The following is a 17,421-nucleotide window of genomic DNA, read 5'->3' as shown; positions in this document are numbered from 1 at the left end:
AAACTTGTAATTAGGCTAAAATAGTGCAAGGTCAACTTATGTAGTGCATTATTTTGTAATTTTATCTATATTTTGTGTGGCTATAACTGATTGCATAAAGGTAAATTGTTTCCAAATAAGGAAAAAAATCTTTTTTTTTTGCACGAACAAAAAAGAAAATAGATTCACATAAATCAAAATTGCACGAGTAAATGCTTATTACTCCACCACAATTACATTACTATTCATTGCATTTCCTGTTTCCACAATTGCACACTTGTTTGGCTACATTCTAAAATGCAGAAAGTTTTACTCCATTATTAGAAGCCACCACAACAATCACGGGTGGGGAGGACGCGTGGAAAGTTAACGGTCGCTATCACGGAGACCCGTGAAATGTCGTCTTGCCTTGTTGTAGAGAAAACGTTTCTTATTGGTAAACCTTGCCACCTAATTTCCCGACAAGACAAACAAAGACCGGCACATAACGGCGCAGCGCCGTTATATGACTGTTGAGTCATCATGCTTCGAGCCAGAAGCCGTACACACGCGGCAATTTCACTTAAGAAAATTGAATTTTGTGGACCTAAAGCCTAAAGGGTTAAAGGTTCACTATTTTGGAAATGACACGTTACTACTTTCCAATATTGGCAGTCTCAACAATTTGCCAGTATTGTCTTGTCATTGTTTTGACTTTATCCCTTCTTTTGCTTTTACGACTTCAACCCTCGATCGGAACCTACACTTTTAACATTTTTTGAGAAAATAAGCATGAAGGTAATTCTATCTATTACTATGCTGATTATTTAGATACTATAAAGGGATATGGTAGGATGGATGACACAATTCCTTTGCTTCGAGGCTTGTAAATAAAAATTCTTGATAAACAACGCTTCTTACTTAATGAATCCGACACAATACTGGCTAATCAAGTTAGTAATTTTCAAATAGTAGAAGTTCAAAACAAAAGAATATTTCTTTTTTATCATACTTTAAAGATTTTGGTTAAAGTTTCGCGCTATGATGGAAGTATATAATTATGCTATGAAATTAATTACTCCCTCATTTCAAATTAGATGAGTTACTTTTCTTTTTAGTCTGTTCCAAAATAAATGACACATTTCTAAATCTGGAAACAATTCAAATTTAATCTCTTCATTTTACCCATTTTACCCTTAATGAGAAGTTTTTTATAACCACACAAATTTCATGGCTCCACAAAACTTTTACCCCTTAAGCTTTTAAAATCACAAGTTTCAAAAATCTTTCTTTTTTTTTCCCTTAAACTCCATGCCGAGTCAAACTACTTCATCTAAATTGAAACGGAGGAAGTATTAGGATAAGATGGTTAATAAAATTCATTCTCTTTTTTCATGTTTTCAAATTGCTAATTCACTTTGGATCGTTACCACCAATTAGGCATATATTCTCAAGGTGAATGCGGGAAGACTCACAAAATTGCCATATCTTGTGCATGCCTACTGCCTAGTCATGTTTCTTATCATTTTACATATCATGCGAATTAGAAAACAATCTCAGAATTTTATCTTATCACAAAAGTGAGCATAATAAACAGAAAAAAAATACTATTAAACAAGTGCCTTTTAGTCTTCTAATAGGGAATAATGGACGCGTCACTGTCTTCCAGTGGTGATCCTAGATTGTGTTGTATATTTAAATATTCACACGTCATTTTCTTATCTTCCTTCTTTGATTCTCTCTCTCTCTCTCGTTTTGTCTCCTACTATAAGGACTCGCATGCACATAGTAAATCTTTATCTGGTTGATGCATTCCACAAAGAGAAAGCCTATAATTAAGAATATTAATTGTCTCCAATCAATCTCATGTGAGTGACCTTTAATTACCAGTTGTATTAGTTTCCTCTTTCTTATTTTAGTATGATCTCTTTTGCTTCATCAGGAAAGTTATTGAAATTTTATTATCTCTCTAGATTTATGGTGACAAGTCTACTATCGTTATTGTTGGTTCTATCGTCTTTTGGTTTATAAGGAAGAATTATCTGTTAATTTCTGGCGTTTCTGTGTCTAGCTACAATTATGGATTTAAAATTTCTTTGTGGGCTCCTTTTTCCTCCAACTTCTTTATCTTATGTGAATTGTGAAAGACAAGAGTCTGCATATAGATTTGGAAAAGCTCTCTTTTTCTCCTTTTCTATTCAGTTTAACTTAAAGTACATCAAGGCAGTAAAAAAAAATCACCCAAAGATGGTTAAAGAAAGCCCTCATTAAAGATGAAATTTATAATCTTTGAAATTAAGGCAAGTTACATTCTACAACACGTAATGATAATCTGATAGTGTAAATATTTTTCTATACAATCTATATATAAGTTAAATTCGAAAATACTGTACTTGATTATTGGAAAAGGGACAGAAAAAGCTCTCTGGAGCATTATGAATTATTGTCGGCTATATTCAAGTAGGGCTGAGCTTTGGTCCAAGCCCAAATGACCCGTCTAACCCATCTAATGTTGGGCTAGTTATTGTCTCGCCTATTTAGTGAAGTCAGCCTATCTTGAGCTAATTCTATCTTAACCCATTTAAAGTTAAACAAGAGTAACTTTGCAAAAATATCTTAAAAATAATTTTTTTTATATGTTATATATGGCCATAACGAAAGAAAAAAAAAATCTTATTTTGTAATTATACAATTCACAACACATATTAATTAAGGCTTGGGAGACTTGGGCGGGTTAGACTATAAATCAAAGTTTAGCCCATCTTGACTCAGCCCAAGCAACTTTTGGGCGAGTCATTAACCTCCTATTTATTGACTCAACCCATTTTGATCCACCCAAAAATCACCCATCCCATTTTGATCCACTCATTTGATACCCCTAAATTCAAGATAATTAGCACTTGGACGCTAAGACGTGCACTATTTATCTTGAAGTTGAAGTAAATGATAAATATAGCTATTGTCAATACTTGTTATGGATAAATATATTAGTGGTTTCGGAAATAGTATACGAGAACTAGTCATGAAATCTGAATTAAATAGTACAATTACATCTTTCCATCTGAATTAAAAAGAAATCTAGATTGCCATAATTTCCTTTTATATGTTTTTACTTAAATGCAGCTTAATTAAGATAGAAGTAAAAGCTTAATTACTTGGAGAAAGGTAAAAATCAAGTGAAAATCTGAAAACCAACCATCTTCTTTTTTCGTGTGAAAATCAAGTGAAGTCAGATTTTCGTGTGAAACTTTAATTCTTCTTCAATTTATATAAGTTTTCATTTACGATCAGAAATGGGAACTGGTACTTATGGAGAAGTGGGACGTACAATACAACAAAGATCAGGTGACATTGCAACTTCTGAATTTTGTTATCATTACTTTCTACCAGTAATTGTTGTCATTTAATTTCCAAGTTTTCTAAACCTATCTTTTTCCTCTCTTGATCTTCTCTCTTAAAAACTTAGGAATACAGTGATGCTCTTTTCAGTTTGAAAATTAACTACAACTAGAGAAAGACAGAGGGGAGTGCACCATGAGGTTGAAGCAAATACTGTCTTTTACTAGCAGAGATCTAGAGGCAGAGCTAGCATATGACATATTGGTTTACGTGAATATATTCTATATATGTATTAAGAAATCTACTAAATATCTGTAAATATTTGACTGCGAATTCAATTATAATTATATATTAACTTAAGGTCATTGTAGGAACACATATACCTCAAATTCTCGATCCGCCTTTGCTAGGGGATAGTGATTGCAAGCGAGAAGGCAAACATGTAGAATTTATGCCTCCAATCATGGGTGAAAACTTAAAAGCAGCTAATCAATTTGAACTGATGGCCCCGTCAATTGTGAGCAATATTCTTCTCTCTTTCGGTTTATGTGAAATGTAAATATTGGACTTATTTAATCTACTTCATTTTATAATATTCAGGCATTCAAATCATATCCCTATTCGGAGGTACCACAATATTCTGGTGGCAATGTGGCTGCTGCATGTGGTGAATCTTTGGTATGTACGTTGTAGTCCCTTTTCTTTATGAGTTCGTGAGGCCTGGGGCGGATATAGCATTATTAATGTGGTTCCATGAAAAATTACTTAAATTGCTGGAAATGTTGAATTATGAACCCAAAACTCAAATAAGATGATGGGTTCAGTGGTTGGAACCTGAATCCATAGATTTAAAATTTTGGATCTGCCTCTATCTGGATCACATGATTGATCAATGTTATCTTTCCTTAATTTGAATATTATATTTAGTTAGTGAGTTTACGTTCTCTATATCGATGAGGTAAAAATATTTACACGTCCAGGTCATTTAAAGGTACCTGCAGGTCAATATGTCAATGATAAACATCAATTACTAACCTAGTAAAACCTGGTAATTCACAAGCATGTTAAAATTAGTGTAATATACTTTTAATTTGTCATCGTAGATAACTTAAATATATTTAGAGTCAAAGCTATCAAAAACTGCCTATTTTGAACAACAACAACATACCTAATTTAATCCCATAAATAGGGTCTAGGGAGGGTAGTATATATGTACGCAAATTTTATCCTACCTTGTGCAAGCAGAAAGGTTATTTTGGATAGATTTTCGGCTCAAACAAACATAAGCATATCAATTTAGAACAAGAGATGTAGGAATAAAGAAGAAAAATATGTAGAAACAATAATAATATAATAATACATTGGACCAGAGGTAACATCAGGAAATACTTAAAATTTAAGAAAAATGAAAGAATAATAATAAAATTACTGGTGTAGGAAGGAAAGACTCTCGATTACCTATTAGTCTTTTTTTCTAATACTTGATCTCCACATCCTCCTATTATGAGCCATGTCCTTGGTAAACTGGAGATGAGTCATGTCCCGCCTAATCATCTCTCCTTAATACTTCTTCGGCCTACCTCTACCTCTCATCAAATCTACCATCGACAGCCTCTCACGTCTCCTCACTAGGGCGTCTATGCATCTCATCATCACATGTCCGAACCAACTTAGCCAAACTTCCCGCATCTTGTCCACCACATATGTCACTCGTGCCTTGACCCGAATATCTTCATTCCTGACCATATCTCATATGGTAATTTCACACATCTATCTTAGTATTCTCATTCCGCCACATTTATCTTCTGGATATGAGAACTTTTAACCGGTGAACACTTGCCCCATATAGCATAGACGATCTTATCACCACTCTATAGAACGTACCTTTAAGTTTAGATAAAATATTTTTATTATATAAAATATAGGATGCGAGCCTCTATTTCATCCATCCCGCTCTAATATAGTGTGTGATATCCTCGTCAATCTCCTTATTACCTTAAATTATTGATCCTGGATACTAAAAACTTTCTTTGTTGGAGATGACTTGTGTACCAAGCCTTACTTCCATGACGGTCTCTTGAGTTATGTTACTGAATTTACACTCCAAGTACTTTATTTTAGTCTTGCTCAACCTGAAATCGTTAGACTCCAAAGCTTATTTCTAAACCTCCAGCCTAACGTTAATATCGCTCCGCAACTCATCAATTAAAACTATATTATCAAAAAATAATATGCACCATGGCACCTCCACTTGGATATTGTGTGTCATTACATTCATTGCCAAGGCAAATTAAAATGGAGTAAGAGTTTATCCTTGGCGCAATCCCATCATGATAGGAAAGTATCTAGAGTCTCCTCCCATTGTTCTAACACAAGTCTTAGCTCCATCATATATATTCTTAATCACCTTAATGTATGCTGCGGGTACACCTCTAGTCTCCAGGTATTTCCAAAGGGAAACACTTGGGACTTTGTTGTAAGTTTTCTCCAAGTTAACGAATATTATATGCAATTCCCTCTTCCTTTCCTTATATTGATCCACTAATCTCCGTATAAGATGAATGCCCCATGTAGTCAATCGTCTTGGCATGAATCCTAATTGGTTCTCTAAAATATACACATTCCTCCTCACCCTCATTTTCACCACCCTTTCCTGAACTTTTATAGTGTGACTTAGCAGCTTGGTACCCTGATAGTTATTGCAATTTTGAATATCATCATTGTTCTTATACACTAAAGTCATTATACTCCATCTTTATTCCCCGAGCATATTTGTCGTCTTAAAAATAATATTAAACAACCAAGTTAGCTATACTAAACCTGCCCTGCTCGTGTTTTTCCAAAATTTCACCATAATCTCGTCTGGCCCAGTAGCTCTTTCCCTGCTCATCCCACGCATAGCCCCCTCAACCTCCTCAACCTTAACATGCCTGCAATATCAAAAATCTCGATGACTCTTGGAGTTCTCCAAATTACTCAACACAATATGCGTGTCTCTCTCTTCATTCAAGAGTTTATGGGAGTTGGTATGCCATTTACGTATAATATATGTATCTTTTAATAGTATTATGTCGTCTTCGTATTTGATATGATTACTCGGTCCATATCCCTGGCCTTTCTCGCCCTTACCTTAGCTAATTTGTAAACCTTCTTATCCTCGCTTTCTTCGCTAGTTCTACATACAAGCATCCAAATGTTGATGTCTTCGCTGATGTAACTGCTAACTTCGCCTCCTTATTAGATGTCTTATACCACTCTCTATTCATCCTCTTTTCCTCCTCGTCCTTGCTTTCCACTAGCTTCAAATATGTTACTTTCTTGGCTTCCATTTGTTCTTGGACTTCTACCCTCCACCACCAGGTCCCTTTTTGCCTACCAGAGTAATCCTTCGAGACAACACCTCTTTAGCAGCATCCCTAATTCAATCCATTGTCCTGGTCCACATACTACTTGCGTCCCTACTACTTCTTCAGGCCCCCAAAGACATCAACTTATCCCCTAACTCCTGAGCTTTTTACTTAGTCAAGGCTCCCTACTTGATCTTCAATTGACCATACACAACCTCTTCTTCCTCATCTTCTTAATCTTAAAATCCCATTACTAAGAGTCGGTGTTGGTTCGTGAGGTTCTCATTTGGGATAACCTTGCAGTTCGAGCATAAGCCTCTATCACACATCCTAAAGAGTAGGTAATCAATTTGGGTATTTCCCATCGTACTCTAAAAAATGACCAAGTGCTCCTCCTTCTTCTGAAAATAGGAGTTAGCTATCATCACATCAAAGGCTTATGTGAAATCCAATAGTAAAGTACCACCTTCGTTTCTTTCATCAAAAACCGTAGTGCCACACACGCCATCATAGCCCTTAGAAGTCTTCCCGACGTGGCCATTGAAATTTCCTCCTATGAATGACTACTCGATAAGAGGAATACCTTACACGACCTTGTCCAAATTGTCCCAAAAGTATCTTTTGACCTCCTCGTACAAACCCGATTGAGGTGTGTTAGAACTAACGATGTTATAAGTAAGCTCATCAACCACTAGCTTAATAGCCATCATCGTTCACCTTTCTCACCTTTACATCTCCTTCATGAGTTCCCTATCAACCGAAATACCTATTCCATTCCTTCTCCTTATACCTCCTGAGTACCATAATTTACACTCATCTATGTCCAATGCCGTACATCCCACCCATCTAATTTCCTGAACACAAGCTACACTAATCTTCTAATGAGCGCAAAATACAACACAAAATTATTGCTCGCTAGTCAAAGATAATATAGTAAAATATCGTCTCCACATGGATTGAATTTAAATAATGTTCGAATAATTTCTTGTTTAATTACCATTCAGGAGGATTAACAATTGAGTTAAATGATTATGAACTATGTTTAACTACTAAAATAAAGCAATTAATAATTGACTGCAAAAAAATTAGAGATTAGCATAGTTGGTTTCTTATAAATGTGAGGAATTAGGATTTGACATGATAGCTTCAAGATAGCTATTGAGATTTAACTCTAGTTTAATTCACTCTAATGATCTAATTATTCTCACGAATTCACTACGAGATGAACTAATATAAGCACTATGAAAGTATACAAGCATGTGTTAATGGATTAGTCTTTAGGAAAATGTCTCTCAAATATTCTCATAACTTGATTTAGTCAACAATTCAACAAACTCATTTGATTACTTAAGAGAATCAATAAATTAAATCAAACAAAATAATGCAGATATAATCATCAAAAATATTTCTCTTTCGATTAAATAGACCGGTGAATAAAGTATATTAGAGTTAAAATCCACAACTATTTACCAAAATACCATATCCATCAAACCTTAAGGTAAACTACTCCATAATCATGGAAGAAGTCACCACAAATATAATTAATGAATAAGGAAGCATCATCTAACATTACAATCCAAACTCCCGTATTGAATTGATGGAAAGATGATGAAATCTTGAGTCTTGTAGCCTCTAATACTTTCCCAAAGCTTCCAAGGTCAAAAGTCCTCTCAAAATCATATTTTTGGTGTATTTATACCATGTAGGAACTGGCCCGAATGAAACTACCATTTTCAAGCCGAAGTGGGACAACTGGACTGCGAAAATATACTGGTGCGGCGCCCCATGTGCCACATTAGTGAGGGTTTTTAGAGAGTTGATTTTTCACTTTGCAAGAATTTTGCGCTAGCTCTCTGAGCCCCGCGAGTAGTGCAATTATCTTAGAGTAATTTTTGTTTTCTTACTTTTTGACATTTAGACTTGGTCCTCGACCCCCGAACGTGATCCCGACTTAATTTCTTGGGCTTTTACTCAGTCTTCAAAGCTCAAATTTGTTCAAAATATCTCCAAATTATCTTAATAGATCGGAATCATTTCATACAAGGCATAAAATACGTAATAAGCGCAAATTACCATTATTTAAGCTCAGCCACAAGTAAAATGCAGTAATTAAAGTGCAAACTATGACTAAAGTACGGGTTTCTAGCCTACCATCAACACCCCCACACTTAAACCATTGCCCTTCCCCGAGCAATCAAACTGCACTTCACATAGAGACGACCTTTTTATCAGACAACTTCCCTAACGCATCATGCCAAGAATATTTAAAGCATACTAAGCACCCTATCATAACATACTATTCTCAAGACTAGACTCAAAAGCACCACATATTTTTCAAAAACCCGCTCACTTACTCAAACATATAGGCCAAAGGCATTACCTTTAATTTCGCAAATCATGTGCCCTCACACCAAAGATAGAGAGTAGTCCCACAATAAGATTCAAGAACAAATAGGAACTCAAGATAGAAAGAATTCACTCACTCTAAGAAATAAAATTCACGCGCCACAGAAAATGTACCATAGGCTTGCCCATAGTGTAATACTCTACTAATTGAGCTCATTCAGACAAATATTAAGTAAAACTTTATTTTGTTTGTACTGCAGGTTGCAGGACGGGTATGATACATTTGAATATAGTGACTACACCTCCCTGAGAACTTTAATACTTATACATTAACAATTTAAACCCCACACTTGTGTTGAACCAAAACCACAACCTTCACAATATATTAACACCAAGCTTCCAATTTCTTTAAGCACAGCTAAAACAAGATTTACCACTAGTAAGGAGTAATTGTTTTTATAATATATACAAACACTAAATGTTTTTCCTTTTTCTAGATTTCGATTTTCTCTTCTTTGTTTTTTTTTTACAACTTCCTACAAGTAGCTCTCACACTTTTTTTCAAACATTACCCCTTTCGCCTTCTTTATATTTCCACTCAAAAATCCAACCATACCTCCACTTAGCTTTTAACAAGTTCATAACAAATTCAAGTGCTCAAGAAAGATAGAAGATTCAAACAAATGGTCAATTCAAATATAATGGATCAGGTTTGTAGTGTGGTTGCCGAAGAAATAGGAATATAGGATCAAAGGGGCTAACTAAGATATACATTAATTTTGTAGGTAAAAGCATATATCTGGCTGAACAAAAAAAATGCCTGCATCACTTCCTAGACTGAAAAAGACTACTATTTCACTTTGCAAACCACGAGATAAGTTCTAGACATCAACCAACATGCACAAAATATCACAAAACCTCACATATACATTGACACATAACTCATTTAGGACCGGATCTATCTCGACACTCTAGTCAAAGCAGTTAAGAAATATTACAATCACATAATTTAAGGTACTTATTTAAGAGTCAAGAACTGAGCCTAGGCGTCGCAATTAAGGCACTCACTGCTCTCAAGGCACAACAAAGTTAAGGGAAGTCATCTTCATTTAATACATAGCACAAGACTTCACTATTCCTACTAAAAGAAAAACTAACTACACCAGGTCCAAGCAAAACCATTGGAAAATAACCGCGACACAAAGAAAAATCAGGGGAAATTATTACACTACCTAAGAAACACAAAATATTTTTTCTTTCTACTTTGATCCCTCAAGAAGACAGTCGAGGAAATCCATCGTCGGGAAAGTTAAAAAGAATTTCAAAAGAAATCAAAAGAAACAAAAACAAATACACATGCACATAAACATATTTACATACCCCACCCCATACTTTAAATTGTGGCATGTTCCTATGACACACAAATAAAAAGCAAGAGATAAGGGAACTTTTCTTCTTCATCTAGTCGGGGTCTGAATCAAAATCGAGATCTCCTTTGCACGCCCGACCTAGTGCACGCATCCATGCTGAGAGCTTTTTTTCGGCCTTCTTTGGGTACACCCCACACTTATCCGTTTCACTTCTTCCAGTTTGCTTCTTCAGGTTCCCCCTTTCTCCTTCCATCTTGAAGATGAGCCTTTCTTCCCCCATTCTGAGCATGGGTTACCTTTACTGAATATCTAGAATTGCTCTGCCTGTAGCCAAAATGGTCTTCCTAAAATTAGAAGGACCTCCCTATTCTCCTCCATATTCTCCACAATGAAGTCCACAACGAACAAAAATTTGTCCACCTGAACCAGCACATCTTCCACTATTCCTTCAGGTATGATGTGGTCTAATCCGCTTGTTGCAAGGATACAGGTATTGACTTGATTTCTCCAATTTCTCTCTCCAGTTTTTTGAAAATAGACAATGGCGTAAGATTAATGGAAGCACTTGAATCACACAAAGATTTTTGAAATTTAGTACTTCCTAAAGAGCAAGGTATAGTAAAATACCCTGGATCTCCACATTTTTTAGGGAGATTATTTTGCAAAATGGCACTACAATGCTTTGTCAGTTTGACGACCGATGTCCCTTCCACTTTTTTCTTCTTGGAAAATATCTCCTTCAAGAAGTTAGCACAAGCTGGCATCTGGGAAAGCACCTCTGTGAAAGGTATATTCATATGTACCTGTTTGAACACTTCTAGAAAGTGCCAGAATAGATTGTCCAACTTCTCTCTTCTTTGCTTCTGGGAAAAGGTAGATCAGGCATATGTCTACTTTCTTCAATCTCATTATTTGTTGCATAATCATCTTTCTTCTTTTTCTGAGCTCTAGTCTTCCCCTTCTTCTTCAGACCATCATCTACCAACCTGCGCCTTTTTGAATGTTATCATTTTTCTGCTCCTCCACAATCTCTACCTGTCCTTCACTCAACTCATGCTTCTGTTTTGCCTGGGATCCTCCAATACGTGCCCACTCCTCAAAGACACAACATTTATTGTCTCTTTTGAATTTCTTTCAGTATCAGTAGGGAGAGTTCCTAGAACCCTCTCAGACAATATATTAGCTAGTTGCCAACCTGTCTTTCTAAGTTTCGAAATGTCATACTCAATTCTTTGGTGGTTGCACCATGTTCTTGTATAGCTAAGCCATGCGTTTCAAGCCTCTCATCTGTCTTAATAATAAAGGCCATCATCAGATCTTCCATGCTAGACTGATTAGACTATGAAGGCTGATATTGTTTCCTCTGCTGACTTTGAAAAACTGTAACTCCTTGTTGCTAGGTTCTGGAGTTATTCTGCTACCATGAGTTTAGGCTACCACTTGATGAACTCAAAGAAAATCCTGGGTGCCTCTGTCCCATATAGTTGAAATTATTACCACTCTGGTAGTTGCCTATGTCAAAGCTTCCCACAGCATTTACCACTTCATATGCAGCTGAGGCCTGACACTCATGTATTGGATGACCCATTCCATAGAAATCACAAATTGATAATGGTTGGCTGTGGACCTTGGCTAAGGTCAACCTTTTTATATCTTTGACCATGGCGTCTAGCTGGCTTGCACTAATGTGGTAGAATCTACTTGATGAACCCCAGCATATTTTTTTCTATCATTACTCTCAGCAAGTCACTGGTTAGCATCTTCAGAGAGCTCATCTAGAATTGCCACAATCTCTTCAGGAGTCTTCTTCATTAAAGAACCTCCAACTACATTATTCAGAGTTCGTCATGAGGGAGGTGTCAGTCCATCCCAAAAGTTCGAGAGTTGCATCCACAATTCAATCCCATTATACTGACACTTTCTCACTATCTCCTTGCATATTTCCTAAGCCTCAAAAACTGTTTCAGTCTCTGTCTGGCAAAAGTTGTGAATTTCCCTTCTGAATTTCACTGTTTTTGCAGCTGAGAAGTATTTGTCAAGAAACTTTTTAGTCATGTCTTCCCATGTCTTGATCGACCCTATTGGTAAGCTACGAAGCAGTGCTTCGCGTCATCCTTCAATGAACAGGGGAATGCCCTTAGGTAGATTGCATCTTTCGACACTCCGTTGTACTGGAAGGTGTTCATGATTTCCTCAAAATCCATCAAGTGAGAGTTAGAATCTTCATTCACCTTCCCTCTAAAGACATAGTTGTTCTGGACAGCTTGTAGCAGGCCTTGCTTCAACTCGAAATTATTCGCTGCTACTAGTGGAGGTCTGACATTGGACAGTCCCTGATTGTAGACTAGTCTGGCACAATCATCGAATGCTCTACTAGGCCTGGGTACCGCATTCTCGAACTGGTCTTCAATTAAGGGTCGATTTAGATTGAATCTCGACTCCTATCATCTTCGACGGTCTCTTCAGCATCTCTACGGGCTGCCTCAGCTGCTATCCTTGAAGCTTCTTCTCTATGCTGTGCTGCCTCTCTTGTAGCTAAATCTACCTTGTCGTCACCGTTACTATCCATGTCTTCTTGGGTTGAAGGTTGCCCCAAGAGCTTTACGGTGAACTCTTTCTCTTTCCTCAGTTGTCATAGGTATTTTTTCCACTCCGGTTTTTAGGGTATTTCTTCTTTTGAAGAAGATCGAGTCATACACCACGAACTTAATCTGTTGCCTGCACATGGAAGAGAAACTCGTGAAGAACAAAATAAAAATAAATTCCGGAATTAGCACCCAAAACATTTTTGAACACTATTGATTGCCAACCTCGGCAACAGTGCAAAAATTTGAAAAGCGCAAAACAGAACACAAAATTATTGCTCTCTAGTCAAAGATAATATAACACAATATCCTCTCCATATGGATTGGATTTAAACAATGTTCGAATAATTTCTGGTTTAATTGCTATTCAGGAGGATCAACACTTGAATTAAATGATTATTAACTATGTTTAACTACTAAAATAAAGCAAATCACAATTGACTGCAAAGAACTAGAGATTAGCAGAGTTGGTTTCTTATAAATGTGAGGAATAAGGGTTTGACAGGATAGGTGCAAGATAGCTATTTAGGATTTAACTCTATTTTAATGATTCTCACAAATTCACTCGATGATTATTTCAAACGTGTAGTCAAGACTCTTTTCTCGATTAAACCTTAACTCTACGAGGTGAACTAATATAAGCACTGTGAAAGTATGCAAGCATGCGTTAATGGATTAGTCTTTAGGAAAACGTCTCTAAAATATTCTCCTAACTTGATTTAATCAATAATTCAACAAGCTCTTTCCATTACTTAAGAGAATAAATGAATTAAATCAAACAAAATAATGTAGAGATAATCACCAGAATATTCCTCTTTCAATTAAATAGACCGGTGAATAAAGTTGCAACAATTCAAAACTCCATAAACGAATTCAAGCAAGAATTAGAGTTAAAATCCAAAAATATTTATCAGAATACCATTTTTGTCAAACACTAAGGTAAACTACTCCATAATCATGGAGGAAGTCATCACAAATATAATTAAAGAATAAGGAAGCATCAATCTAACGTTACAATCCAAACTTCGGTATTGAATTGATGGAAAAATGATGAAATCCTGAGTCTTGTAGCCACCAATGCTCTCCAAAGCTTCCTAGGTCAAACGTCCTCTCAAAATCGTATTTTTGGTGTATTTATACCATGTAGGAACGTAAGGGGCCCGGATGAAACTATCCTTTCCAAGTAGAAGTGGGACAATTGGACCGCGAAAATACACTAGCGTGGCGCCCCATACGCCACATTAGTGAGGATTTTCAAAAACTAGATTTTTTTCACTTTGTAGGAATTTTGTACTAGCACTCTGGGCCCCACGGCGCGGTAGTGCAATTTTCTTAGAGCAATTTTTGTTTCTCACTTTTTGACATCCAGACTTGGTTCTCAACCCCCAAACGTGATCTCGATTTAATTTTTTGGTCTTTTACTCAAACTCCAAAGCTCCAACTTATTTAAATTAGCTCCAAATTATTTTAATATCTTGGAATCATTTCCTACAAAGCATAAAACACGTAATAAGCGCAAACCACCATTATTTAAGCGCAAACACAAGTAAAATGCAGTGATTAGTGCAAACTATGACTAAAATACAAATTTTTAGCTAGCCTACCATTATCTTCCTCTTTCGTAGAATATTCACTATCTCTATAAACTTCCCCATCTATGTACCTATGTTCTAGGACCCAACTCTCAGCTTGGAGGTTCCATTATTCCTTTTGTCGCTCGCCCCACCTGAGGATATGAACTTACTATACATCATTCACCCAAACCACAATAATCTAGGTTATAGTAAACTAACACTAAACCATACCACATGCAACAGTCTAAAAAAAATAGATATAAACTACAACTAAAATGCACAAATCGAGAAAACAAATAAAGGAATATACGTTTAGTGTTAGTTTACTATAACCTAAAACTTGAAATTGTGGGTCCGAGTGAGTCAAATTTCTTCATTCGTGTTAGAGAAGGAAAGAGAATAAAGGTAATGAAGTCGCCAGTTCGACAACTGGATTGTAAGACACCAGCAAGTGATGTTGAGCATCAATTGGTCAAACAATCTTCATCCTAGTTAGAGACGAAAATGGAAGAATTTTTTTTGTAACATCTAAGGGTGAACTTGATACTGCTCGTGTATATCTCCCAGGGTAAATGAAGAACATAGAGGAAATGTTAGAGAAAAATGGAAATTACTCGGGATAACTGAGGGAGGTAAGTTACTCTACATGGAATTAATTAATTTGTTAACGCGAATCCTACGTTTCACAATATTTTAAGGGAACTATATATGTGTATCTACTGCTGCATTATTTCGATAGATTTACTTGTACATCTTTCTGAAGTCCTTCATAAGTAAGGAGTAGCATAAACTGGGTTAATCATCGATTGCTATTCTAGTTTTAAAGCAGAGGACTTTGGAACGATCTTGAATTTCTTAATTTGCTTTTAGGTCTGTTGGTGCTTTTGGGTTTCTAACTTCTTTAATTTATGCATGCACGTTTATATATAAGGTACATCAAAATATAGAAAGATCAGTGCATAATGGTAGAATGATTTTGCCAATTGAAGTGAAGGAGGAGCCTATGTATGTAAATGCCAAACAATACCATGGAATTCTAAGGCGAAGGCAACTTCGTGCAAAGGCTGTGTTGGAGCAAAAAGTGGTTAAATCTAGAAAGGTAATTACTCTTCCTGTCTTACATATATATATATATATATATATTTGTTGATGAGAGCTCAAGCCATCACTTTTTACAATTATTGATAAGAAATACTATATACTAGTAATTAATATATAGGCATGTTTAACTTGACATGGTCTGGTAGAGGTGAATTCAGGATCTAGAGTTAGTGTGCGTCAGTAGATGAGTGTTTTTATATTCATATGTATGCATAGTTTGACTCGAAAGTAATGGTATCAGTTGAACGACAAAGGGTCAGCTAAATGATGTTGTTTCTTCAAATGCATGCATATCAGCCTTATCTTCATGAATCTCGGCACCGGCATGCGATGAGAAGAGCTAGAGATGGTGGAGGCCGATTTCTCAACACAAAAAAGAAGATCCAACTTCCTGCTAATAATAATATTAATACAACTACTCCAAGTAGTAAAGGCAAAGGTTGTGCAGCCTCGGAAGTCAGTTCCATGGACTCTGATTTCTCTCAAAATTACTTGCTCAATTCTGGACATATTGGATCATCCAATGCTACTTCTGTTGAAGGATTCCAGTTCCAAGGAATACATAATACAGATAATCCTCAATTGGGTTGTCATTATCAGTGGAATCTCAATGACAACCATTGCAATTGCATGCAGTCAGGAGCTTCTAATCTCCAACCATTTTGAAAGAATGATAGAGTAACTCGATCTAGTATTCTCTGATTTGGTCTTCAAACCATATGAATGATACACTAGCACTAGTTTAAAAAGATGGGAGTTATGTAAGTATCTAATATCCCTGCAGCTGCAACTTTATCTGTTATAAACACTACTGTAGTAGTACAAGTTTTGGGGTTTGTCGCTATGCTTTAAAGTACTGTCTAACTTTCGTTCAACGGGGAGATAATTTGAGGGAAATTTTAATCATCCATGTAAAAACAAGCAAATATTAAAAAATGAAGGAAAGTTAAATGATAATTTAAAGTGGTTTCTGATTTTCTTCATTCGCCTTAATTTGCTTACATTCTATGAGAACTAGTTTTTATAAATGTGCCTACTTTATTATGAGCATGAGTGAGTATTAGACAACAATCATTTCACCTCAATCCCCAAACAAGTTGGGATCGATGAGAGAGTAAAATCCCTAAACCACTACTACAACTGATTTAAATCATTGGATTTCCGCACTTAGTCTCCAGCATCATGATTAGTTCCATACCTAAGTACTATGAAGACGTGTATTTATACTCACTTTTTGGGGTCACAATTGAACTTATACCCATTTTACAAGTCTACCCACTACTTTAGAATTAATTTCAGACTTATCGAGTCTGAAGTTAAAAAAATTAGTCCGAAGTGTAATGCACTTCAGGCCAATTAAGTGTAAAGTACAAAAATTGCACTTAAGATGCACTTAAGGCCAAATAGGTTTGAAGTGCAACTAATGCTTTCATGCACTTAAGGCAAAATAGGTCTGAAGTGAAAAAATGTACTTCAGATGCACTTAAGGCCAAATAGGCCTGAAGTGAAAAAATTACACTTCAGATGCACTGAAGGCCAAATAGATCTGAAGTGCACCTAATGTTTTTATGCAGTTAAGGCCACGTAGGCCTGAAGTGCAAATTACCCAAAAACATAAATTCGTTACGAATTTTAACAATCCAATATACGATTTAACACCTAAATCTACTCCAAATGAGCTCATATTTGAAACATAACCTCCAAATATCATCAAGAAAAAACTCCAATCATCAATTTGTCAAAATAACAATAAATCTAATTAATCCATTTTGCAATGAAGAAGAAGAAGAAGAAACCATAA

General features: G+C 35.9%; 1 protein-coding gene across 3 annotated transcripts; it reads left to right on the top strand.

Annotated features, from left to right (window-relative positions):
* The first annotated feature begins 1,689 nt into the window (after positions 1-1,689).
* Positions 1,690-16,473, top strand: LOC104218582 (nuclear transcription factor Y subunit A-7-like). Of its 3 annotated transcripts, XM_070165132.1 has the most exons (7): positions 1,690-1,826; positions 3,250-3,303; positions 3,425-3,497; positions 3,669-3,814; positions 3,898-3,975; positions 15,451-15,618; positions 15,918-16,473. In XM_070165132.1, the coding sequence occupies exons 4-7, from the start codon at positions 3,749-3,751 to the stop codon at positions 16,284-16,286; spliced, it is 681 nt and encodes a 226-aa protein (XP_070021233.1). In that variant the 5' UTR covers positions 1,690-1,826; positions 3,250-3,303; positions 3,425-3,497; positions 3,669-3,748; the 3' UTR covers positions 16,287-16,473. The 3 variants fall into 3 exon arrangements, with proteins under 3 accessions (XP_070021233.1, XP_009767409.1, XP_009767412.1); XM_009769107.2 differs by lacking the exon at positions 3,425-3,497; XM_009769110.2 differs by lacking the exons at positions 3,250-3,303; positions 3,425-3,497 and having other exon boundaries at positions 1,730-1,826.
* Positions 16,474-17,421: the final 948 nt, after the last annotated feature.

Source organism: Nicotiana sylvestris, chromosome 12 (genome assembly GCF_000393655.2).
Source record: "Nicotiana sylvestris chromosome 12, ASM39365v2, whole genome shotgun sequence".
In the NCBI taxonomy this organism is placed as follows: Eukaryota; Viridiplantae; Streptophyta; class Magnoliopsida; order Solanales; family Solanaceae; genus Nicotiana; species Nicotiana sylvestris.
The sequence above is the reverse complement of the archived record's forward strand: the minus strand, read 5'-3'. Positions and strand labels throughout refer to the sequence as shown.